The sequence below is a fragment of the Pyricularia oryzae genome, chromosome 5 (genome assembly GCF_000002495.2).
Source record: "Pyricularia oryzae 70-15 chromosome 5, whole genome shotgun sequence".
NCBI classification, from domain to species: Eukaryota; Fungi; Ascomycota; class Sordariomycetes; order Magnaporthales; family Pyriculariaceae; genus Pyricularia; species Pyricularia oryzae.
In genome coordinates this window covers 4,225,594-4,247,899 of record NC_017852.1, presented here as the reverse complement: position 1 = coordinate 4,247,899, position 22,306 = coordinate 4,225,594, and the positions used below count along the sequence as shown (strand labels likewise).

Below are 22,306 nucleotides of genomic sequence, written 5' to 3'. Positions count from 1 at the left end.
ATGACGTCAAGACTCTGACGTGGATATCCACCCCCGTCTCTCCCAACAATGGCCCGTCTCACCCCCTGTTATTGCCCGCAATCCATGCTTGCCATGCAATCGTGAATGGTCGGGCCCCCAGTCGAACTCGAACCGCGAACCAGGGGCTAGGTTTTAACAGTCTTCAATCAAGGAAGTTCACGTGATTGTGGAGTAACCGTACCGTGGTAGGTTTGCGCCGCTCAAACTCTTCCTGATCCTATGAATACTTGGGGGCTGTTCGTTGTGGGCCCCCTCAAAGAGGGGGTTACAAAACCTTGATTTTCGAAAAAACCGTGGGCCAGCAAATTTGTTAGCAGATCGCTAACAAAGTAGCTCATGAAAGTTCGATTCACGTTCGTAAACACTACACCCACGAAAAAGGTTAGAATTTGCAGATAAATTGAAGCCGTGAATTGCGCTGTAGATATCTATTTCTGGAGTTTTGGCTCAATCGCCCTTTTCCGGTCGCTCAAGCGGTCACAAGGCGACCCGGGTACTTCCAACTCATCCTTTCTACCACCCGGTATTGGCGGCGAGGAACGGTCTTCAAGCGGTCTCGTATCCTGAAGTTGACGGGGAGAGGGTGTAGCCAATGGTATATACCGTGGGAACGGTTTGGAAGGCCTGTTTGGGGCGGGAGGTGAGGCTGATTGCGAGGATCGTGATACGCATATGCTGATAGAACAGGCAGAGTCGGTATCCACGGTAATATTGATCTGGGTACTTGTATTTCCAGCTGAAATTGGCCCTTTATCGACGAACCATGACTGTGAGGGCTGTGAATCGGTCTTCTTCCTTTTTCCAGGGCGTTCCCTGACCGCCGGAACGTTCTCCGGCGTGAAGCCGAGGTCCTCCAGATATCTCTTCTGTTGTATCTTAATCCCGTTGGGCATGCCCTCTGTTTCTCGCCAGCGTTGAATAGCCTGATTCTTATCCCTATACCACGCATCTCTGACGAACTTTTCTTGTTGGTATAGGGCTGTTTCCTCGATCAACGCCTGTTTGGCTTCGTGAGCGACCCGCATATCTTCTAACGTATTAGCGGTCTGGAACTGCTTGTCTTTTGACTTCAACGTCATTTTGACTTTGTAACGTGAAGCGCGTTGAAGGCGTTTTTGCTTATTCGTCTGCTCTTGGGCAACGCGTTGCTGTAGGATGATCGCCTCGTTGGCAACGGCTTGTAAATCCGAGATAGCATCAACGGTATCTGAACTAAAGTGGTGCGCCTTGGCCGCCATACGGCTTGCCGCATATTTGGCCCGTGAAAATCGTTCAGCGGTAGAAAGGGAGTCCGGATATCGCGGTGTATTCGCTGCCGTGGCGTGGCCACGCAGTTTGGCGAGCACTTTGGTGCCGTCGACAGGAAACAAGCCTGTATCTTGGAAACCGCTTATTACGTGGCCAGTTGTGAAAACCGTTTGCCAGCAGCGCTAAATTAAGGGAAGATATATCAGTTTACCGCTAAATTAACCTGTAGATCGAAAACGACTTACTCGAATCGCAGCAACGAAATCTGAGCGGGTGAACACCGGAATACCGGTGTTTATATGCTCATGCAGGACCGCCTGCAACTCGTTTTTCAGGTGAGTGAACACGGATACGTCCATGGGCTGCATATAATGCGTTGAATGAGGCGGTAAAATAACGATCTCGATATCAAATCTGAGGCAATAATCAAGTATCTCCATGCCAAAGTGGCCGGTAAAGCCGTCGAGAAAAAGCCACCTCCAAATACGTGTTTTGGCCCGCTGTGAATTTGGATCGATTTTGGCCGCAGTGCGGTTCACAAAGTCGAATCTGACGTCAAAGTCATGACCAAACCACTCTTTCAACGTGGGAGATCCGATCGATTGCACGGCAGCAACTTCTGGCCACGAATACCGGTTGAAATGCTGTATCCAGGTGAGCTGGATATCTCCGTTGGAAAACCCCGTTTCTGACCGCGTAAAAACGATACCCTCAGGCAGATCCAGATCAAGCCAATCGCTCGTTGGCCACTTTGTGAAGATACAGAAGGGCGGTAGCGACTGCCCAACAGCGTTGCCACCGCCTATCAACGTACAACTCTCACGGTTAGCCGGATCCGCGGTGCGTGGCTTTTCATGCCTCTTTTTCGTCACGACCAATACCGGTATCCGGCCATCTCTCACACCGATTCTAGTACCACATTCGTCAGCGTTCCAGGCCGCTGAAGCCGTGATCCCAAGCTCTACCGCATGAGCCGCCGTGCGGCGATACCAGGCCTCCACAAGATCGATCTGTTGCTCCCAACTAAGGCGAGTAATCTCGACGGGTTGTTGTTTGGTAAGTCGCAGTTCCGGGTGTTTTTTACGCCAACGGCCGTACCAGTTCATTTGAATTGGACCACAGGGCGGTATACGTGACTGACGCATCAGATTGGCCGCAGATATTACGTGTTGTGAGTCGGGATATGCACCAAGTTTATCAAGCTGCATGATATACGCAACGAGAGCTTGATCTTCAGCATCAGTCAACAATGAAGGCCGCCCGCTGCGCTTTATCGATATCTTAGGAATGCCATTGATCAGGAGATTACGAGCATGCCGCTGAGTACTCGAATACGGGTAACCGTTCCTTTTACAGAACGATCGTAGCGATTCTGGCTTGGATCTGCCCTCCCGCGCGGTATCCGCCCTACTGCGGTGAGTTTCGACATATTGGGCATACATGCGGGCTCCTAAGATAGCTTGAGATTCTGGGGACGTCATGATATAGGTATATTTGCGGTAAGTGCAATTGTGTTGTTATGGAACGGGATTACACTCGGCATAAGTTAAATTGTTAACGATTTTCTAGGTAAAAAACTGATGCGGGGTGGCCCACGGTTTTTTCGAAAATCAAGGTTTTGTAACCCCCTCTTTGAGGGGGCCCACAACGAACAGCCCCCAAGTAATGACTGGTTGACACGCGCCATGTGAAGATGTCGATATGCCACTACAGCGGGCGCCATTGGAACGCTTTGTCCGACAGTCTGGACCTCGCAATATTCTTCTGTGCCTTGATGCATTCGACACACTGATCCGACCCCGCCGGCCTGTTGCGGAGCAATATGCTCAAGTGGCAGACCAATGTGGCCTGACCGGCATCACCCCGGCGCAGGTGCAGGCAACATTCCGCAACGCTTTCAAACAAGAGGCCAAGAAGAACCCAAATTACGGCAAGGCCACCAACCTAGGCGCGACCAGGTGGTGGACCAATGTCATCACCAACACATTTTCTCCCTTTCTCAAGCCGGGACAAGATATCCCCAAAGAGCTTGCTCCTCGTTTGCTGCATCGCTTTTCGTCTGACGAAGGTTACGAGCTGATCGAGCCCAATCTGCCAGAGACGCTTCGATTGCTTTGGGATGGGCAACAGCATGCGGACTGGAATTTGGTGGTGGGATTAGTGTCCAATTGTGACGACCGCATCCTAGGCATCATGGAGTCGTTGGGCTTACGGGTTGGCCCTTTGCGTTACGGAAACCTCACTGTGCTGCGTCCAAAGGGAGATCGGGAAGCTACGGGGCAGTTCCTCCGGTCAAGTTTTGAGGGAGACGCGACGGAAGCGCTAGAAGACGTTGCTTCCAGGCGGCGCAAACAGAGTGTATCCCTGGTGCGCAAGTCTCCCGGCCTGCCCGGTTCGGACGCGATCGGTGCAGCCGCAAGTCTCGATACAGCTGTTACCCAGTCTGAAGCTCCTCGATATGATTTGGATTTTACCTTGATGTCTTATGATGTTGGGCATGAGAAGCCTGATCCTGAGATTTTTGTTTCCGCTCAGGAAATGGGGGATCTGGTACTTAAATCGTCTGTTGGACAGCCGCTTCAACCCACAGGGATGTCGCGCAGTAGCGATCACAACGACGGCGAAATGACCACAGCCCGAGTGGATATCCTGCACTCGCGCTCGAACAAGCCATGGCTAAATTGGATCAACATTATGGTGGGCGACGACCTAAAAACCGACGCCGCCGGCGCGTTGTCTACATCGGCTGGTTTCTGGAATTGCTGTATTCTGGACCCAGAGGGCAAACACAAACCTACTGTTGAGGCTGGCATCGAATCGACCCAGTTGAACAGGTCGATGACAGACATCGACCACCAGGGCAAGCACCAACTCCTGAAGGCTATGGCTCAGAATCAGCTAAGTGTCGGCCGTCCAGAGGGATTTCTGATGCGCATCGACAGCGTCTGTGACCTTATTATGCGCATTAGGCGCGGGATGAAGCAATCGCCCGAGGCTATTCCCCAGTCTCTGCTGCAAAAGCTAGCAGAGTCTGCATCTCACCGTGACAGCCATTAACAGCATCCATGTTGTGTATTATTTGCCACTACTTTATCGAGTGATTGAATACTTCTTTTGCTGTGATACGCACTATGCTAAAATTGGTCGAAGCCGCTTCTTCTCTCTGGAACTAGGTTTCATTGCACATTGATGAACCCACTGGATTTCGGCGATAGTCCCTCCGCGCCGCATTGGGCAGCCGTGTGGTTCGGTTCGAAACGCAAGCTTGGTGCTCGTGGGATCTGGCGATTTGTAGTTCTTCCGTTTAATAGAAGAATATGAAAAATCGTATATAATGCTACTCTTGATGATGATCAATTTCAACTCTTTATTCGCTACGTGCAAACGTGCAGTGTTGTGTTTGTTCGAGACGTTATCGTGAATCCTCAACTCAGGCCAAGCCGGCCAAAGCAATATTTTACCCGGCATCCCCCGTATCCGTTCCGCTTCGGGGCTGCTTGGCCCGGAGGGGATTATGCAGGGCGGAAAAGACAGATTTACTTTGTTTCTAGGCATGCGGTTGCTTCGTTTGTCTACTCACGCGTTGTGACGCGATAGATGGTCGCACTTTGGTTTCTGCTCAATTGGCATGGGGTTTGCACCCTTTCATGACGCCTATTGTTGCTGCTGTTGGGCAAACGAATTTGCTACATAGGAACTATTTGGCGCTTAATCCATCTGGTTCAAGATGTATACCTCGATACCCCTTCTCGCCGTTTTGGCACAACATGTTTTGGCACAACAAATGTTGCGCTACCAATGCTCCCAGCTTTCCATCGAACGCCTAGACCCAATCTTCAGTCCTGGCGTCGCGCAAAGCCCATACCTTCACCAAATCGTCGGTGGCAACTCTTTCGATGCCACGATGCCTCCAGGGGCATTCGACCCAGCGCAGCGGTCCACTTGTACGACGTGCTCTTTCAGCGAAGACTTTTCTAATTATTGGACGGCGAATCTCTTTTTCAGGTCGAGAAATGGAACTTTCAAGCGAGTGCCGCAGATGTCAAACGTGGGCACGAGGGGAGGTGGCATGACGGTGTACTATATCCCGCCGTACGACGGGAGGACCAAGGTCACAGCCTTTAAGCCTGTGAGTTGGAGCCCCTGGGTCAGAGCAGTCCAGCGCTGGGATGCGAGTGATGGGCCTCGATGCTCACATTGCCTACCTTTGTTAATCCACAACAGGGTTTTCGCATGCTCGCTGGCGACCCGAACCTGCGCGAAGCACGTGGTCAGCAGCAGCAGATCTGCCATCGATGCCTCGATAACCTGGAGCAGAACCCGTTTGGCGGCGCACCCTGTACAGGCCATGACACAGCTGCTTTGCCCAGAGGGTTCTGCAATGGCGGCATCCGGTCAACCATAACTTTCCCAACATGCTGGGATGGCAAGAGCGTCGATAGTTATGATCACAAAAGTCACGTTGCGTACCCATCGAGCGGGACCTTTGAGTCGACGGGTCCTTGTCCAGCCTCGCATCCTGTGAGACTGCCTCAGGTCATGTACGAGGTCATATGGGATACGAGGGAATTCAACAAGAAGGATATGTGGCCTGAGGATGGGAGCCAGCCGTTTGTGTACTCGTTTGGAGACAGGTGAGTCCGTTTCTGGGGAAGCAGTGTATGGAGTGAGTACTGGTGAGCATACTGCATCAAGGGCTTACATGTCTGGTGTGAAAAAAAAACACAGTGTCGGCTATGGGCAGCATGGCGATTTCCTCTTTGGCTGGAAGGGCAATGCTCTTCAGAGAGCCCTAGATGCGCGCTGCCACATGGACAAGTGTCCGCAGCTCAAGTGGCAGATGCCCGAGGTTGGTGTCCAGTGCAAGAAGTCACAGAGTGTGTTTGAAGACACTGAGGGATGTAAGTGAGCCCCTTAAGATATTCTGCAGGTCGATTCACTGGATTGCTGACTCGCTTGGTGCATCGTAGGGCTGAGGTCTCTGCCTGGAGGCATTCAAGTCGACTGAAGGAGTTCGTACTATGTAACACTGTCGATATCGAGGATTTCCAAGTCCGGTATGGACATTTTGTCGTTTTACAGCTTGAACTAAGATAGCAATGCTATTCATCAACAGGTACTTACCTAGTTGAATATTTACCCATGTCCCTTGTCATAAGGTCAAGTATCCCTTTTACAAAAAATAGCATATTCCGTTTGCTTCCGAGCGTACCGTATATTGTCGTCTGTACAAGGGGGTTTGGTATACCACTATGACAAGCCAGAAAGCTGTTGTGCTTCTCCTGAGGACCGATACCACTCTCTTTTCCGTTTGTATCCGTCCCTGGATAGGTAGCTTAGGTAGGTAGGTAGGCATCGTGGGCCTGTCGTCTGCAGATATTGTTCAAGACTACTCCAGAAAATTGAGAGACAACATGCTTCTATCGATGGCAGTCACTTACCTAGGTAAGTAAGTAGGTACCTAGGTAGGTACCTACCTGTACCGACTCAAGTATCTACCTAGGAACCTAAGGTACCTATGTAAGGTAACTGGTACCAACAGTCCCCGAACATTCCCAGAAGCGAACGCCCTGCCCATCTGGAACTTCCAGCTTCACGACAGATACAACCCCAAGATACCCAAAGGTTTCCTTTTCTGCAATTAAATCAAGCTCCCAAAACTGTCTTCGTAATGTCTATATAAATCTGTTTTTGTCCCAGTACTGACTTGAGCTGAAAAGATTCTGATCATCTGCCCAGCCAAGCTCCACCATGAGTCAAGTGCATGCCTTACCTTGGTTCTCTTTAAATCTACCTTATCCAAACCCAAACGTCTTGGGAGAATTCACCGACGATATTATATCTGCAGCTTGTGTTGTCATCATATTAAACTGCCTCGAGGACGCGGAAAAATCACTGTCCTTTTTTCTTTATCTTCTTTTTACTCATTGCACATCCGGTGTCTTTCGTTTATGAAGAGAAACGTCTTGTTTTTCTATTGCTCGGTTAGAAATAAGGACATGGGAATGAGAGGCTCTGGGCTGGGTCCTGGCGGATGTTTCCTTACTCAATAAATGCACATATTTAGAAACATAGCTGCAAGGGGGGCGGGCCGATAGTACAGTCCCACTGTACGAACACGGGATGCCAGATCGGAATGGGTCTTTGAATAGAAAGCAAGCACATGAAATTATCGGATGACACTGAACGCTTTCGAGTTATCATGTCATAAAGCTCCACGCTCCACATTTGCAGCGATGTGCTTACCTTACTCAAGGCAAGTTGAGGCAGCTTGGGTTCATTCAGGTAGATAAGGCAAGTAGGGATTCAATTGAAGATCAGCCGAAACGGGGCAGGCATGCATGCCGCGGTAAGACAGGGGCCGCGGCAAGTGGAAAAAAATCCGTGATGGCGTGGAACAAGCCTCGAAGCGAAGAGACGAACATCCATTTATTGCTTGCGCAGTGGGCTCCGCCCTTGCCGCCGAGGAACTTTCCGAATTGTCACGCTCACCTTTGGTAGTGTTTGCTGCCAAGCTACTTGCACAAGCAGGCAGATCTGGGCTCGCACCTCGGTACCTTGCGTTGACCCCACTACGAAAGCCCTGTACTACGTAGTATCCAATGAGTCCGCCTTGGGCTCCTACTAATTAATTACGGCGCGACCGAAATGTGAAGTGCCACACAAGGAGACTACCGTGGATGACCGTTGCGGCAGGCGGTGGAGAAAAATGTCACCACTACCAGGAATTCATGTCTGTCTGCTGCATTACATCACTTAGTGCCTGCCCCAACGTTTATCTAAGCCCCGCATTCAGCTTTTTTTACGTACCATGTTGGTCGTACGGTAGAAGTAATCCAATCCCAACGTTCAGTTCAGCCTTGTATCCAGATCCATCTGGCTCCGAACTGTCACGAGCTGAAAGCCCCTCGGCGCCACCCAGGATAGCATACCTAGACTCTCAGCCTAGGAAGATCCAATCAGACCCCTGCAACAGCCTCGGTCAACGACACGCGAGCTCGTACAAAAGCATCAACCCCCCATATCAAGAGCCTTATCTTCTTTTGTCATCTCGAGCTCAAAAACTCACTACCTGTATGCTTTGTCTCCGGACTGCACTCGCTCCAGCCCTTCGAATTGGCTTGCGCCATTGCCTTCAGGTTCCTGTATTGATCTGTTGCCATCAAAGTTTACCGACCAGCAACTTCGCTATCAAAAGGCGGCACCCTGTCTTATCTCCTTCTGCCTCCGTCTCCGCTTTGCGAACGACCGTAACCATGGCTTCACTTGGGAGCTACGCGAAGAAACACAAGGTCACGATCATTGGATCGGGGAACTGGGGCTCTACCATTGCCAAGATTGTGGCCGAGAGCACAAGAGAACACAAGGATGTTTTCGAAGAAGATGTGCAGATGTGGGTGTTTGAGGAGAAGGTTACAATCCCAAAGGATTCGCCATACTACGAGAGCGAAGAGCCACAAAAGCTCACAGAGGTAATCAACAAACACCACGAAAACGTCAAGTACCTCCCTGGTATCAAACTGCCATCCAACATCATTGCCAACCCCTCGCTCACCGACGCTGTCCGCGACTCATCCGTCCTCGTCTTCAACTTGCCCCATGAGTTCCTCGGCAAGGTTTGCCAGCAGCTCAATGGTCACATTGTACCATTTGCCCGAGGAATATCTTGCATCAAGGGCGTGGACGTGTCGGGCTCCGGCATCAACCTGTTTTGCGAGGTCATCGGCGAGAAATTGGGCATTTACTGTGGTGCACTCTCCGGAGCCAACGTGGCATCTCAGATTGCTGCAGAGGAAGGCGTCAGCGAGACCACTATCGCCTACGACCCGCCGCCCATTGACAGCAGCCGCGCGGCTACTCCCCGCGACCGCTCGCCTAACTACGATTCCACCAGCGCAAACAAGCTTCCTGACTTGACCGTGACGTCGGCCGACTCCAACGGGAAAGATGACAGGGGCCGCAGGACCAAGGCGAAACTGACTCCTGTACCTGAGTCGTATCCGCCACTCGACCACGGGACATTGCAAATTCTCTTCGACCGTCCTTACTTTTCCGTTTCCATGGTGTCTGACGTGGCTGGCGTGTCGCTCAGCGGTGCCTTGAAGAACATCGTCGCCCTCGCTGCTGGATTTGTCGACGGCAAGGGCTGGGGTTCCAACGTGCAGTCGGCAGTGATTCGAGTTGGCCTGGCAGAAATGCTCAAATTCGCCCGCGAGTTCTTTGGGGAGTCGGTCGATCCGTTCACGATTCTGCTCGAAAGTGCCGGCGTGGCTGATGTCATCACATCATGCATCAGTGGAAGAAATTTCCGTTGCGCGAGCATGGCAGTCAAGCGAGGTGTATCCGTTGCTGAAATCGAGGAAAAGGAACTTAATGGACAGAAGTTGCAGGGAACCTCTACCGCCAAAGAAGTAAACAGCCTGTTGAAGGCACGTGGCAGGGAGGGCGACTATCCCCTGTTCACCACTGTTAATGGTAAGTTTTGATCCATGTTAACATTCGAAACAGTTATGAGAACAGGTACTAATATTATTTGGTGCCAAAGAAATTCTTGAAGGCAAGGCGAGAGTGGACGACCTTCCCAAGCTCGTCATCCGACAAAAGCACACCATCGAGAAATCAGGCTAGTAAACAAGTTATTCACAAAGACACCATTACTACAGGCCAAACGCCTTAGTCTCCACGTTGTGTGGAGAAGCTGTTGTAGCCGAGGGGGGTTTTAATGACTAGCAGTGCTCATTGTGCCAGCGATCTTGGATCTACTTTCTGACTAGTTAGTTGTTAGACGTTAATGCAGCAATAGCGAAATGTTGATGATAGATTGCAGCCTGGAATTGGGTTACTATATCTAGTTAAATCGTGGCATGTACAGAGAGGATATCGAAACAACCCAAACTTGGCGGAAAAGACAATGCCCTCCAGCCACGCTCTTGGGCGCCCAGCTTCTATCAAAATGGCCTCTTGCCCCTCAGAATCCTCTGGCTCTCTCTCCCTCGCCCATTTTCTGCTCATCGGCAGTTCCCATCATCCCTTGGCTCTTATTCTCTTCTAACCTCTGCAATGGTTGAAAATGAAGCTGATGACCTCGCTTTGCAGATCATTCGCAAAAGTCAGTGGATTTGACATCCCATGATAGTTTCTTTACTATGTTATTGTTTACGTTCATTTTCTATGTCGCGCAAAAAATAATTGCCATGTCCTTCACTCTACTGTCTTGTTGGACGGGGTTTCCCCTTACTATTTCCCCCTTTTAATCCTCTCTAGCTTCTTTTTGTTTCGCTGCATTTCTGGGCTTGCCCGGGTTGCGAAGAAGAGCAACATAGTGGACGCACAAAGTCGAGAAACATCACGCGGAGACGGCCGAAAAGACTGCACATTGCACCTTAGCGACAGCTCCCTAATGCTGCGACCGAGGCATGTTTATTTTCCTGCTAGTCCGAAGAGATATACTCAGTCTTACATATCAGCGATCGGAATGACGAACAAATAATGAATGTGCGGTCAACGAAACAACTCGCGGCGGGGAACTGGATGACGAGAGCAGGAATGGTGGCTATTAGTATATTGGGAACTCCAGGAAATCAATTTGATTGAAGAGATTCATGTGTTTAAGATCGGAAACTAAGCTTTCTCGTAAATAGCAACAAACGCAGTGCAAGGAATGACCCCATCACCTTATATTCTTCAGCAATGGTCTCTTCTCCTCATCAGCCTCAAGTGGCTGATTGATACTGATTCTCCTCCTGGGCTTCTCCACCACCCTGTTCAGGCCCTGGCCTCTTGTTGCATTGTTCTCCTTGACCATTGTCCGCTCGCCATCACCAAACAACGGCTTCATGACGGCGTCGTACAGCTTCCAAGACATTTTAAAGAACATGCCCGTCCACACCTGCAGCCACAGCGGCTGGATCCCTCGCTCGTCTGAACACAGCCGCCCGAGCCCAAAGGTCATCACCAGCACCGGGAAAAGCGTCAGCTTGAGAAGCCACTGTCCAATCTTCTGCCGAGTCGTGGTGATTTCGTAGTGGTGCAGCTCGGCCAGCCATGCCTGGTAGTCGGCGGGCAGGTCATGCTCCCGCGCGCCCTCGCGTAGGAGGTTGAGGTATCGCAGACTCGGCTGGGCGTAGTCCGGGTCCGGACGGCGTCGATGGCCCAAGAAGCGCGCGTACCACGGCAGCTCTGGCTTTTTGGGCTCGTCGGGGTCTCGCTCGCCGTCTTCGCTGACCGGCATCTTTGGCGGGACGAAGAGAGTGTGTGCGAGGAACGGCTTGGGCAGCTCCGGGATGGGGGATGGCTTCTCGGGCACCGAGACGGACGGCGGAAGCTCGAGGCAGGGCACGAGTATGTCTTGGTACGACGACCCGCCGCCCTCGGTGGCTACGATCTTGGCGTAGTCCTCACGTGTGACCTCGTACACGACGCCCATCAGACCCTTGTCCCAGACGGGGTCGCCATGGCCGTTGGTTGCGAAGCGGCCACTGCGCGGAGGTATCTCCGGGATGGGAATCGGCGGTTTGTCCCCGCCCGGCACCTTCGGAAGCTTCCTCGGGGCCGAGTTCGCAAAGCAAGGTTCGGCGTAGGGCATGCCCGGCAGGTCAAAGACGAGGCGGAGCGAGGGCGCGGCGACGTTGGTCCGCGACAGCGGTCGGATCCCGCGCATGCCCAGGAAGGTCTGGGCGCACAGGTTGCTGCCATAGGCCAGGTAGAGGACCGTGTCGGCCGTGGCGGCAGCGTCGGCCTCGGGGGACGAGTCGACCGAGAAGGTGGCGGCCGGTATGTAGGTCGTCGGGATGTTTGGGGGAGAGGCGGCGTCTAGGCGGGAGCGGGTGGTGTGGGGAACAGACGAGATTGGAGGGTATTTCCTCTTGCCGTTTTGGGCGTTGCTGTCGCCATGACTAGTCACGGTTGCGGGTGTGGCCGCGAGCGAAGGGACTTCCACATCGACAGTCCGGTTAATAGCGGCGGCGGCGGTGTATGGCGGGGGTTGCGAGGTGGTATTGTTGTCCTCGCGTGATGGCATGGTGAATGGCAGGAAACGGCAAGCAAAGGCTGACAATTGGATAGAAATCAGATGATGCAATCGCGAGCTTGACGAGGTGATCGAAGAATAGAGATGGTATAAAGTTGGGACGAAATGGCGTCAACAACCAGATGGCAGGCTGGGATACGCTAGGAACTTCAATATAAAGAAGGTGCTGGAGCATCTCCCTTCATGGAATTTCTTACGCTAAAGCGAGAGACGCTTGGCCCTGTCAGGCCTGTCTGTCAAAGTTGTGCTGAGCAGCGAGCACCCATCGGACTTCGGGCCAATTAGAGTGGACCCTTGTCACTGCCAGCCTTATTATGCCTGCTTTCAGCTCCCCACGTCTGGTTCTGATTACCAAGCAAACAATCACTTGTCTTCCATTGCATGGAGCCCGGAATTCCGTCGATTACCAATGGAACCTAACTGGTGGGTTCCTCGCCTGACACTGCATTACCAATTGAATGGCTCGCCGTGATTGCAGCCATCCATCCATCCTTTGCTTCTGTTCAACTCAACAACATCGTGTAGCCATATTTGTCTTGGGTTCCTGCCCAAGTAATATGCCGGACCGTTGTTGCTGGCGCTTGCAGGTAGCTGACGACTAGTTTCGTGCCTACATTAGTTATACGCGAAAGCTCCTAGCCAGCAAGCCAGCTACCTAGTTCACCGATCCACCGAATCACGTACACTTCAACGTAGGAGTTGCGGCGTGTTAATGCTCACCTCAGATTCGGGGAGCGGCGCCATTCGCTTCCATTGGTCGGTGCCGGTATCTTATACCAGCAACTTTACAGGATTTCTTAAAAGCGCTAGTCTTGGCTTCATACTCGGACTCGTCTACCGGCACCTCGGATATGCCTCAGCTTAAATACCAATCCATCCAATCCACGTCACCCACAGCTGACCTGATACAGCTGCGCAGCAACATGCAGCCGAATTCGACTTCTGCGCTTTTGGTTTGTCTTTATTTCGCTGCTGTCGCTGATGACTCTTGGGAATTGCCCGTACTCGCTCCGTCTCACGAATGCCTCATTGCAAGCCGACCTTTGTCATCCAACATCTGCTCCTCTCAGTCGCTCCCGTAAACTCCGTCCATGGTCAAATCTATGGCGCCTCGCCAAGTTTGACTAGGAACACCCGCTACCACGTCTGATACCTAGACACAAGGGAAGAAAGCGATGCCAGGAGAACTGCCTATTTCGAGCTCGCTCCGGACAACAAGGAGAAGATCCCCTGCAGAACATGCATCCTACATCTCGGCAACTTCTACGTGGGACATTGGACTTTATAGGCAAAATGTGTACTTCGTAATTAACAGACGGCCGTGGATAGGAAAATTTGCTTGAAAGGATCGGTGCCCCTGTACCACATCCACACAGTGTATTGATAATTGCAAGAGATGTCTTGATGATTTTCAGGGGAGCTTGCAGGCCTGTTGGGTACTGTATGGAAATAGTCAATGCGGGAGACTGGATGCGATCAGGGCCCTGATATTTTCGACGGCAACCTGGTAAGCTCGACGACTCCTTTCAACTCACAATTCAGTAGCGGTCCAGATTTGGTGGTTACCGGGATCACCGATCTTGGACGAAGTTGTGTTGATATCAGCGTTAGAGCGCAGCATGAGCTGTTTCCACACATAGTGTACCTCTCTGTGGGTCCAGGAAGAAGCCTCCAAACCGTATCTTGCCTGCCACCGCCTATTGAAGTCATTGGCACTAGGTAGGTCACACAAGGTGATCTAGGTATCTGTCTGTCGTTTGTTAATCGGTATTTGAGCACAGGAATGGGAACTCCGTACAGTAACTCAAGGGTTGAAACCGTGAAGCAGCAGTGGGAGGCACGTGATAGACCCAGTTTTCAACCCAGACAAGCCAGAGAAACCTCGACGGGTCCAAGGGAAAACCGCCGACAGACCCGAGCACAAGTGTTCTTGGCAACTACTACTGATCCGGTGTGTCGTCCGGTGTCACGTCCGGAAACCTAGCAAGCCTAAGCTACGGAGTCAAGGGAGTATCACACCATCACTTGTGGGCGGGATATTTTGCATCACGGCGCCGGCCATTGATATCGATTTCGGGATGCTCAAAGGTCAAGATCGCCGTACCCCTCGGTCGGGTTCCCAGCGGGAGGGGACCTGCACAATTGACAGACAAGCAGGCGATCGTCCATCAACCCATGCTCGTCATATGCACCTCAGAAGCGAAGCAGAAGATCTTCATTGTAACGTCTCTGGAGCGCTTCTGCCCGTCCACGCCGTCGTCCTCGGCCGCCCCCGCAGCTGCGCCGTACGATACAGCATCCTAACCCCTTGATCAAATTTCGCCACAATAGTCCACAGAGCAGAAGAGGGGTCCCCTCTGCGGGAATTTGACCGCGTTCCGCGTTGAATTGCCTCAACTGTTTTCCTACCTACCTCCTAGGCAGGCGCCCGAACTCCGAGAGGCCTTTGCTCAATACCGGTAGACATTACTAACACACCAACACCAAACCAACGATCTGTCTCAATGTGTCAATTGCCTCAATTTTTGTGGAAGACACTGAATCATTTGATCACAGCAGTCGGGGGTTTTTTTTTCGTCCCCCACACTCTTGACATCTTGGCGACATCGATCTAGGTCGCCACGCGCCCTCACCGGCAAGTCGGGTAATCTCCTGCTGTTGTTGCCACTGAATTGACTGGCATTTACGGTACAAGCTGAGGTTACCCAAGCATTGAAAGCAAAGTTTCTCCAACTCAACGTGATAGGACCCGCCCAAGCCGCCTTGGTCCACATCTAGAGATGGATTTTTATCTCTTTTTTTTTCCTCTGTTGGTCTTGCCCCTGTTACTCTCCCTCTTCCCAATCCCGGCTTATTTGCGTCGGCATATTCCGACTGGTGCCTTGAAACAGACCAGATCTGGACATCGCCACATGAAGCCTGTCGTACAAGACTGGTCTGCCCAATAGCATTGTCGAGGTTCCGGTTTTTACCCCCTCCAAGACTGCCGTTCTACCGTTCCGAATTGAACAAGATCAGCAATACCAAGCCACAGACCCCGAAAATGAATACCTCGGGGAGGCGGTCGATGCTCCGACGAAGCATGGGATCTGGCATCAGATCCCTGCGCTTCAGTTCTGCTTCTGGGTCCAGCCCTATGAGCTCCTGTTAATAAGCGAGAGACTAATGCCAAAGCCCGTCGTTGCATGCATTCGCCTCCATCCCTCCGATAACATTTTTGCTACACACATTTCACTTTTTGATCATCTCATTGGCCGAGGTACTCTGGCGCATCGCGTTTTTGAGGGTCCTGTCGGCCTCCTGGGGGATAAGAGCCTTTGCCTCCTTGCAGGGCTTCGAATATTAGACGTTTCCACGTTGGCGGAATGCCAGGGGGCCACATTCTCCGTCCAAAACATTTGCCTCTATAATATTGATATCCTTTAACTTTAGTTTGTTATGGTCTTAGCAAAAGGCGCATTCCATCCATGTCACCTCCAAATCTGTTAAACTCTTTCAATCCACTCTCTCCATATCGCCTGGAGCCTCGCCCCCTAATCAGTTGCGCTTGGCGTGCTGAAGCAGCTGTCGACCGCATTCCGTCAAAGATCCTGGTGCCAACGAGCCAGGCACCTTGCAGGTCCCTAGGATCGTTTCGTTGGCCAATGACAAGTGGGCAGCCGGAGGTATCTCCGGGTTTGCTGGGGTCATTTGTATCATCTCTACCGGTCTCGCTCTCTTTCTGTGGCAAGCCGTCGCGAGAGATCAAATATAAGTCCATCGTCTTAGGCTGTGGGTATTGGACGGGTCCTCTGCCCGATGAGTCCAATTAATGTTATCTCCCGGTACCAGACCATCATCTCCTTGACTTTGTTTTTTCTGCCCAGGTCCCGTGATCGATACCATTGGTGCACTGGTAACCTGCACTTAGGGCTGTACGCTCACCCTGCATCACCCACCCACCAACCCATTCAGCGTCCATTCCGGGCTTCGGGGGTCTCATTTACTTTCCTCGATAATCCAAACGGCCACACCCACAAGGGAGGCCTGTTGGGGGGAAACACACGGACTCTGTCGGATGTCAGGTTCCGGCAGGTTCCGTGCCCTGCGTCCACTGGACGAGTCGACGGCACTGCAGGCTAACGAGGTGGACGCTGTTAGGGAGGGTTCGGCTTCCAGCGTGAGCCTGTCACCAATGTTACCGTCATCCTCCAGTGCCCCCGTTAGGACGCAGAACCGAACACTGTCTGCGTGTCTAAGATGTCGAAGAAGCAAAGCCAAGGTTAGAAAACATATGTCTTCTTCGTCAATACCTCCACAAACTCCTTTTTGGCCGGAGGGAAATATCCAATGTTCTCTCAAGAGGTTACCCTGAGGAGCCCCTTAATATTTCGGATTCGCATCATGGATCACGCTCAAAGGATCGAACATTCCACGCGCGGCATGCATCGCCAACTGTTTCCTCTCGTCAATGGAAACAAAGAGGCCAAAAATGGCCTACAAGTCCATTCCAAGCCTCGCCTGTCAACTTAATCGAATGCTGACCGACGACTACGCGATAATATCTCGCTCTCCCCCGACTCACAGTGCACTGGAACCCGACCGAGATGCAGACGATGCAGCGATAACGATGTTAGCTGCGAGTACGACGCCGACCCCGACATAACGCCCTCACTTACCGTCAAGAGGCGCAACATTGAGCTCCTGAAGGAGAACCAAGAACTGCGTCAGGTGATTGGCTTCATGGCGACGCGACCGTGGCAGGAGACGGAAGAGGTGTTTCAGAGGTTACGGGAGGGAATGGATCCGCTGGAAGTGTATGCTGCCTTGATTGCTGGCAGGACGGAGGGCAGTGGTGGTCTTGTCACATCGACTTTGCAACACCCGTCATCTCAACATCGTCCTCCGGTTGAAAGTGGATGGGATTCTCGAGGTGGCCTGCGGCCTCCGCCGCCTCGTGGGGAGGTTCGTGGCCTAGGGATGCAGCAGCAAGGACAGGAACAGGAGCAGCAGACTACGGAAGGGAGAACAAGCAGAGACCCGAGAAGACCTCTGGAGCGCCTTGATATTGCATCTTTACTGTCATGAAAACGGCAGCATTTCTTTTTTTTTCTTTTTACAGTGTTGACTAGTTTTATTTTTTACCTCCTGGTTCGAGGGGCTATCCAAAACAAAACTCCTTCTCACAATTACTTTGTGAGTCTTGCCTGAGAATTCATTATTAGACCTTTATATGGCGACCGACCCCGAGTCTAGTGCAGTTTCTGCAGACGTGTTGAATTGGCGCCACCAGCACAGTACCTGTGCGCCCATGCCCCCCAACGGATGGCTCGTTAGTGCGTCTCAGGCCTCATCTGCAACGGTTTTCAGGGGGCTCTGCTGATCTTGTTCGTTGAGGCTAGTAAGCACACTACCTAGGTTGGTGGCTATGTTTTTTTTTTCTCTCTCTTTTAGTCAGCGAGGGGATTGTGTCTTTTGCCACTGTACAGTTAACCCCATTTCTGCGTCAGGCCGGTCTTTTTTTTTCCTTTTTTTTTTCTCTCTCTCGCCCCCACAAACTAATCCACTGTACCGCCGCCGGCGCCGAGGCCCGCGCGGCCCGCAAAGTCCGTTCGTCACCCGAGATTAAGCATTTCACACCCTGGTTTTTATTGCCTGGCGAGAAATGGATTGGCACGTGTTGGGTGGATAGTGGGAGGGGGCGGCATCTGTGGTCTGGTCTAGGCAATGGAGCCGTATACCGTATTCTGATGCCGAACTTGTGTCATTTGAGTTGATTGTACTGTAAGCAGTAGGGCGGATTCTGGTTGTCGGCAGGTTTGGGTGGGTGAAAGATCAGCCGCAGACGTGACCAAGTTTCTCGGGTTGATCGAATAGTTGGGAGGACTGCGCAGGTTTATGCTCATCAAAAAGCAGAAAGCATGGCAAGGCCGTTTCTTGGCAATGGACCCCAACAAGTCTGTGTGGTGTGTTTTTTGCGTTCACTCATGACGAGGTGATCACGTCCACTCATGGAAGCGAGGTGCGGCTCCCTAGGTACGTAGCTGAATTACTTGACAGGCGTGAAATCTCTGGCTGACATGGTTCATGGTCCTTCGCCATGTTGTTTGACATGAAATTCAAGCAGGAAGCTAGGGGGGCGTGTTTTGCATCTGTAATCATACAGTTGTTAATTATTGGAGCATACAGACTCTGATTTAGTCCTTGTACTTGCCACTTGGGCATACTTGACTGCTTGCAATTCTTTTTTTTTTCATCAGAACAAGGTGTAACAACATGGAAGAAATCATGCCAACACGTTTGAATCTTGAAGTCCAACCTGTATCAAACTGGCTCAACCTCTCAAGTCTCAACCAGTGAAAGGCTTGACTTCTGCCTTGTATCCCAGGCAGAGTCTTTTGAGCAACAAACAGCTCTCAAAGGTTGGGACACAAGCGGCAGAAGTGCAATTCAATGGGATCTTGACAGTTGAGGCTGTCTTTCACCAGGGGTGGTTGTCAGCCACATGATGCCATATCGGCGTCATATGGCCAAGACATTGTATGTGTGAGTGAAACCTGTCAAAAAGCGGTTGGGTTCCGCCCAATGAGAAGTCCCGGCGTCAACCCAGTAATGTCTTGTATGGACACACACCCCATCCCATGCGTGCAGATAATTAATTAGCCAACTGACCTTTTTCTGATTTTCAATTGCTTTCATTTGTCGCCTGTTCTTCTTCCTTTTCCTCAACTTCACAGAGCACCGAGTATTGTTTGATACCTTTCATTTTCATTAATTTACAGCTGCGAGCCTGAGAGCCTGGGAGCCTGGGCTCCTTGGCCTCAACAAATAGACTGGCCCTGACCCGGATGTCAACAAATGTCCGTCTCGTAGCATGCAATAGGGGGCAGTGCTTCGGTTTTGCATGGCCTTGGGATCTCGATCGAGTTATGGCCTCGCACCTCCCGGGCGCCTTCCCCCGGGCTTTGCCTGTGTTATCGAAGAGATTTCAGTCCAATAGTACAAGCACAAGGGTAATCACATTCGCCACCGTGTTGCTCCTCATCCCACCGGCAGCCTCATGGTTCCGTCCCGCGCCCGGCCACCAGGCAGGTGGATGACAAATTAATCAAGACAGCATGGCGTTTGACCAAATAACCACCTTCACCTTCACATAGGGAGCAAAAATAACCCAAGTGAATAACGATATCACAGGGTCCTTTTTCAAACAAGCTACACTTTTCCGATTTGAATTACCTTTTGAATTGAAGGAAATATGCATGGTTGAAAACAGAGAGTTGACGCAAAAATACATGCGGCTTTTGGAGTGGTAGGGCCAATCTTGGTGTAGCAATTAATAATTTGTCGCCCACTTTGCAGGATCCCTATATATAGTCGACAAACAAGCGGACCCCAAAGCTCTCTTGTTTAGCCACCTCCCTCTTCAACCCCCTGGCCTTGGAGGCAGCCATCCTGTTCCTCCGGCGCAGGTCGTTCTTTTTCAACTCGGACTCGGACAGGTACTGGATCTGGATCCCATCTAGTGACGATGGTAGAGTGGTTGGCGTGCTGGCGGGGGATTCAGCGCACCCGCAGACGGCCAGTGGCTGCGATGTTGCTGCAAGGTTGAGCCCCTGCCCTTGGTGCGGCATCAAAGTGTCTGCCTGCCACGGTGGGGGCGGTGTCACTAGCTCTGCATCCCCCAACGCTGTTTCCGGGCTATCTGGATGCTGTGGAGGGGCAGGCCGAGGTTCAGAGTAGCTGTGAAGCGGCTCAGACTCCCTGAAGAGACAGGTCAGTTTTATTATCTCTTCCTTTTTTTTCTTTTTTGCTGAAGAAAAGGGGGCCGAGGCGTCAACCTTGACGGGCATAGTATAGGTACGACTGTACATTTTGATATTATCACAGGTTGTTAGCTGCCCTGCCGTCATGGCACTTTCAAAAATTGCATGTGGTGACCATTGATTCTCGTTGCATGGTATTATGGGAAGAGCAGTGCGAGTGGTTGCTGTGCTCGGACTGAATTTTTCCGATGATGGAGCGTCGGCATATAAAACAGATTCAAAGGCATCATAGCCAGGTGATCTTTGGTCGTGACTGTCGAGTTGGTTTACCGAATCAGCTGCAGCATTAAGGAGCTGGGACCAGTCCGAGACGGTATCATTGTGATACTCGAGCGGCAAGGTGTTTGGGAACGCAAGCGGCCACGACCATTGGTTGCAATCTATGGTCTGGGTCGTGTCCACCGCGCAGCCCCGCCAGTACGGGATTGGATTGTCGTTGTTTACTGCGCCGTTTTCATGTCGTTGTTCCATAATGTCCCGTAGTATAGGTTGTCATTGATGACGCTTCATAAACCACGGTGCAACTCTGACTTGCAAAGAGGGGATTTGGCTGTTTGTTTCAAATCCGTAGACGAAGCAGGCGAGGCGGAATTTATCCTCAGTTTAGAACAGGATCAACGAGGATGCAGTATGTTTGCAGTTGGGTGTTGACAAGAAGAAAAACTGCCTCGATATCGTGACGCAATACACCTCCATCCGCAGGTAGGCAAGTAGGGTACCTGAAAATTGATTGCATGTACATGCAATTTCATTAGTCTTGGACCCCAAAATACCCTCTCTTGCCTCTTTTTGGGGGGTCATCTTGGGGCCTGTGGGATATTAGGGTATTACTTTTCTCGGATCGAGCACAACGCTTTCACTGATCAGTATCGCGGTTTCGGGACTCGGGAGTAAAGCCGAGTTCCGAAGAGGAGCTTTGCCCCCAGGACGTTTACATGCGTGGTAGACAGGGGCCCACAACGAAACGGCCCCCGAGTACAAATCGAAAGTTGATGTGCATCTTCTCTTGTATCTAGACCTAGATCCTTGCTTTTTTGATCCTTGCATGACCCCTCTTTCTTGAATGAAATGTACGAGTTTCGGTCCTTCTCGGGCTCTGGGTACGGTATGGTGATTGGCAAAAATGGCAGGCGGGCTACTTGACGGGGGAAACCTCACCTTGGCGTCGGTTCCCATTGGTGCATGTTGCTTTTCCATTACCTAGAAACGCATGTATGTGCCCAATGCGTCTTTGATATCAAGACGTCCCTTTTGTTCTTTCTCTGCCAAGAAATTGGGTTTTTTTTTTTTTTTTTTTTTTTTCACGCTGCGGGTTTAACCCCTCTACAAGTACAGATTGACCCTCTCACGTTCTTTTCGTACTGCGTCTGATAGGAAGCTTGGGGACCATACCGCGTCTACCTTCCCGACCTGGCGGGCGTTGCAGACCGGTGAAAAAACATAAGGGCCGGCTGAGAGAGCCGGTGGTGTCTCGATCAGTCCCCCGCCGAGTGTGTTTGATCAATCAAGGTTGCCTACTGGAAGGCGTCCAGGACGTATATATGGCTTTTATTGAAAGTAGTCGCAATCTTTCATAGTTGCCTCTTCCCTTGCGCTTCCCTATTGTTGATAAAAGCCAAATCAAGCCACTCGGTTTGCCTGAAGATAATGTGCAAACTCTTAGGTCAGAACATTTATTTTTGCTTGCGCAACCTCGCTTTTGACGTCTGCGCTCTCGCATAAAACCTGCAGGGTCTAATGCGGTGCCTCACCAAGAAGTTCTGCATAAATGGTCCATGACCATGGGACAGTCCAGGGTCTAGACGGGGGCAGACTGTAGTTTGTTGGTTGATCTGGATCATCCTCGTATCGGCTAGATAGCCTGTTCTTCCCAACACTGGTTGATATTGAATTCGTACAAAGCATGTTCAGTAGCAGTGACGGCTTGCATCTGCTATTTCTGTTATGACGGCTCGTTATTCCGCAGCCCTGCCCCTAACAAGCAATCAAATCGGCTCAAGTTCCGGCCTAGACGATTGCAGTTTTTTTTTTTTAAAAAGAAAGCTTGACCCACCCGCCAAAGGGCTTCGGGGTCTGCTTGGTTTAGGCGAGGTGGAATATGGTGACCACTTTTTGTTGGTTTATGTAGCTGCGTCTCTGGTAGGGATAAATGTGCCGTTTTCATTCTTAGGGGACGCTTGTAAATATCTGCACATTTCCACATATT

The 22,306-nt window shown here is 51.3% G+C and overlaps 7 protein-coding genes across 7 annotated transcripts; 4 read left to right on the top strand and 3 right to left on the bottom strand.

Moving 5' to 3' along the window:
• The first annotated feature begins 1,523 nt into the window (after positions 1-1,523).
• MGG_00065 (uncharacterized protein) lies at positions 1,524-4,622 on the top strand. The gene is made up of 2 exons (XM_003719029.1): positions 1,524-2,768; positions 2,839-4,622. The coding sequence occupies exon 2, from the start codon at positions 2,971-2,973 to the stop codon at positions 4,324-4,326; it is 1,356 nt and encodes a 451-aa protein (XP_003719077.1). The 5' UTR covers positions 1,524-2,768; positions 2,839-2,970; the 3' UTR covers positions 4,327-4,622.
• A 163-nt stretch (positions 4,623-4,785) lies between these two features.
• MGG_00066 (uncharacterized protein) lies at positions 4,786-6,424 on the top strand. Its single transcript, XM_003719028.1, has 4 exons — positions 4,786-5,398; positions 5,494-5,903; positions 5,998-6,170; positions 6,240-6,424. Exons 1-4 carry the CDS (start codon positions 4,997-4,999, stop codon positions 6,275-6,277), a joined length of 1,023 nt encoding a protein of 340 aa, XP_003719076.1. The 5' UTR covers positions 4,786-4,996; the 3' UTR covers positions 6,278-6,424.
• Positions 6,425-8,064: 1,640 nt separating this feature from the next.
• Positions 8,065-10,240, top strand: MGG_00067 (glycerol-3-phosphate dehydrogenase). Its single transcript, XM_003719027.1, has 2 exons — positions 8,065-9,744; positions 9,815-10,240. The coding sequence occupies exons 1-2, from the start codon at positions 8,346-8,348 to the stop codon at positions 9,895-9,897; spliced, it is 1,482 nt and encodes a 493-aa protein (XP_003719075.1). The 5' UTR covers positions 8,065-8,345; the 3' UTR covers positions 9,898-10,240.
• Positions 10,241-10,269: 29 nt separating this feature from the next.
• MGG_00068 (gliotoxin biosynthesis protein GliK) lies at positions 10,270-12,512 on the bottom strand. The gene has a single exon (XM_003719026.1). The coding sequence runs from the start codon at positions 12,287-12,289 to the stop codon at positions 10,940-10,942; it is 1,350 nt and encodes a 449-aa protein (XP_003719074.1). The 5' UTR covers positions 12,290-12,512; the 3' UTR covers positions 10,270-10,939.
• A 1,197-nt stretch (positions 12,513-13,709) lies between these two features.
• MGG_17543 (uncharacterized protein) lies at positions 13,710-15,072 on the bottom strand (the record flags this gene model as incomplete). The annotated part of the gene is made up of 4 exons (XM_003719025.1): positions 13,710-13,737; positions 13,834-13,922; positions 14,777-14,835; positions 14,886-15,072. 4 exons carry the CDS (start codon positions 15,070-15,072, stop codon positions 13,710-13,712), a joined length of 363 nt encoding a protein of 120 aa, XP_003719073.1.
• A 326-nt stretch (positions 15,073-15,398) lies between these two features.
• Positions 15,399-17,573, top strand: MGG_00070 (uncharacterized protein). Its single transcript, XM_003719024.1, has 2 exons — positions 15,399-16,559; positions 16,865-17,573. Exons 1-2 carry the CDS (start codon positions 16,356-16,358, stop codon positions 17,363-17,365), a joined length of 705 nt encoding a protein of 234 aa, XP_003719072.1. The 5' UTR covers positions 15,399-16,355; the 3' UTR covers positions 17,366-17,573.
• Positions 17,574-19,457: 1,884 nt separating this feature from the next.
• On the bottom strand, positions 19,458-20,874 carry MGG_00071 (uncharacterized protein). Its single transcript, XM_003719023.1, has 2 exons — positions 20,147-20,874; positions 19,458-20,038 (listed from the first exon to the last, which is right to left on the bottom strand). Exons 1-2 carry the CDS (start codon positions 20,569-20,571, stop codon positions 19,642-19,644), a joined length of 822 nt encoding a protein of 273 aa, XP_003719071.1. The 5' UTR covers positions 20,572-20,874; the 3' UTR covers positions 19,458-19,641.
• Between the last annotated feature and the right edge of the window lie 1,432 nt (positions 20,875-22,306).

Bases quoted from the DNA above. Each gene is read 5' to 3' on its own strand.
- MGG_00065 (XM_003719029.1), top strand. From the start codon at position 2,971: ATGCCACTACAGCGGGCGCCATTGGAACGCTTTGTCCGACAGTCTGGA.
- MGG_00066 (XM_003719028.1), top strand. From the start codon at position 4,997: ATGTATACCTCGATACCCCTTCTCGCCGTTTTGGCACAACATGTTTTG. The intron at 5,399-5,493 runs GTGAGTTGGAGC...AATCCACAACAG, and splicing joins AGGTCACAGCCTTTAAGCCT to GGTTTTCGCATGCTCGCTGG. The intron at 5,904-5,997 runs GTGAGTCCGTTT...AAAAAAACACAG, and splicing joins GTGTACTCGTTTGGAGACAG to TGTCGGCTATGGGCAGCATG.
- MGG_00067 (XM_003719027.1), top strand. From the start codon at position 8,346: ATGCTTTGTCTCCGGACTGCACTCGCTCCAGCCCTTCGAATTGGCTTG. The intron at 9,745-9,814 runs GTAAGTTTTGAT...TTGGTGCCAAAG, and splicing joins CCTGTTCACCACTGTTAATG to AAATTCTTGAAGGCAAGGCG.
- MGG_00068 (XM_003719026.1), bottom strand. From the start codon at position 12,289: ATGCCATCACGCGAGGACAACAATACCACCTCGCAACCCCCGCCATAC.
- MGG_00070 (XM_003719024.1), top strand. From the start codon at position 16,356: ATGTCAGGTTCCGGCAGGTTCCGTGCCCTGCGTCCACTGGACGAGTCG. The intron at 16,560-16,864 runs GTTAGAAAACAT...CCCGACTCACAG, and splicing joins GTCGAAGAAGCAAAGCCAAG to TGCACTGGAACCCGACCGAG.
- MGG_00071 (XM_003719023.1), bottom strand. From the start codon at position 20,571: ATGGAACAACGACATGAAAACGGCGCAGTAAACAACGACAATCCAATC. The intron at 20,039-20,146 runs GTACAGTCGTAC...CTGTCTCTTCAG, and splicing joins ACCTGTGATAATATCAAAAT to GGAGTCTGAGCCGCTTCACA.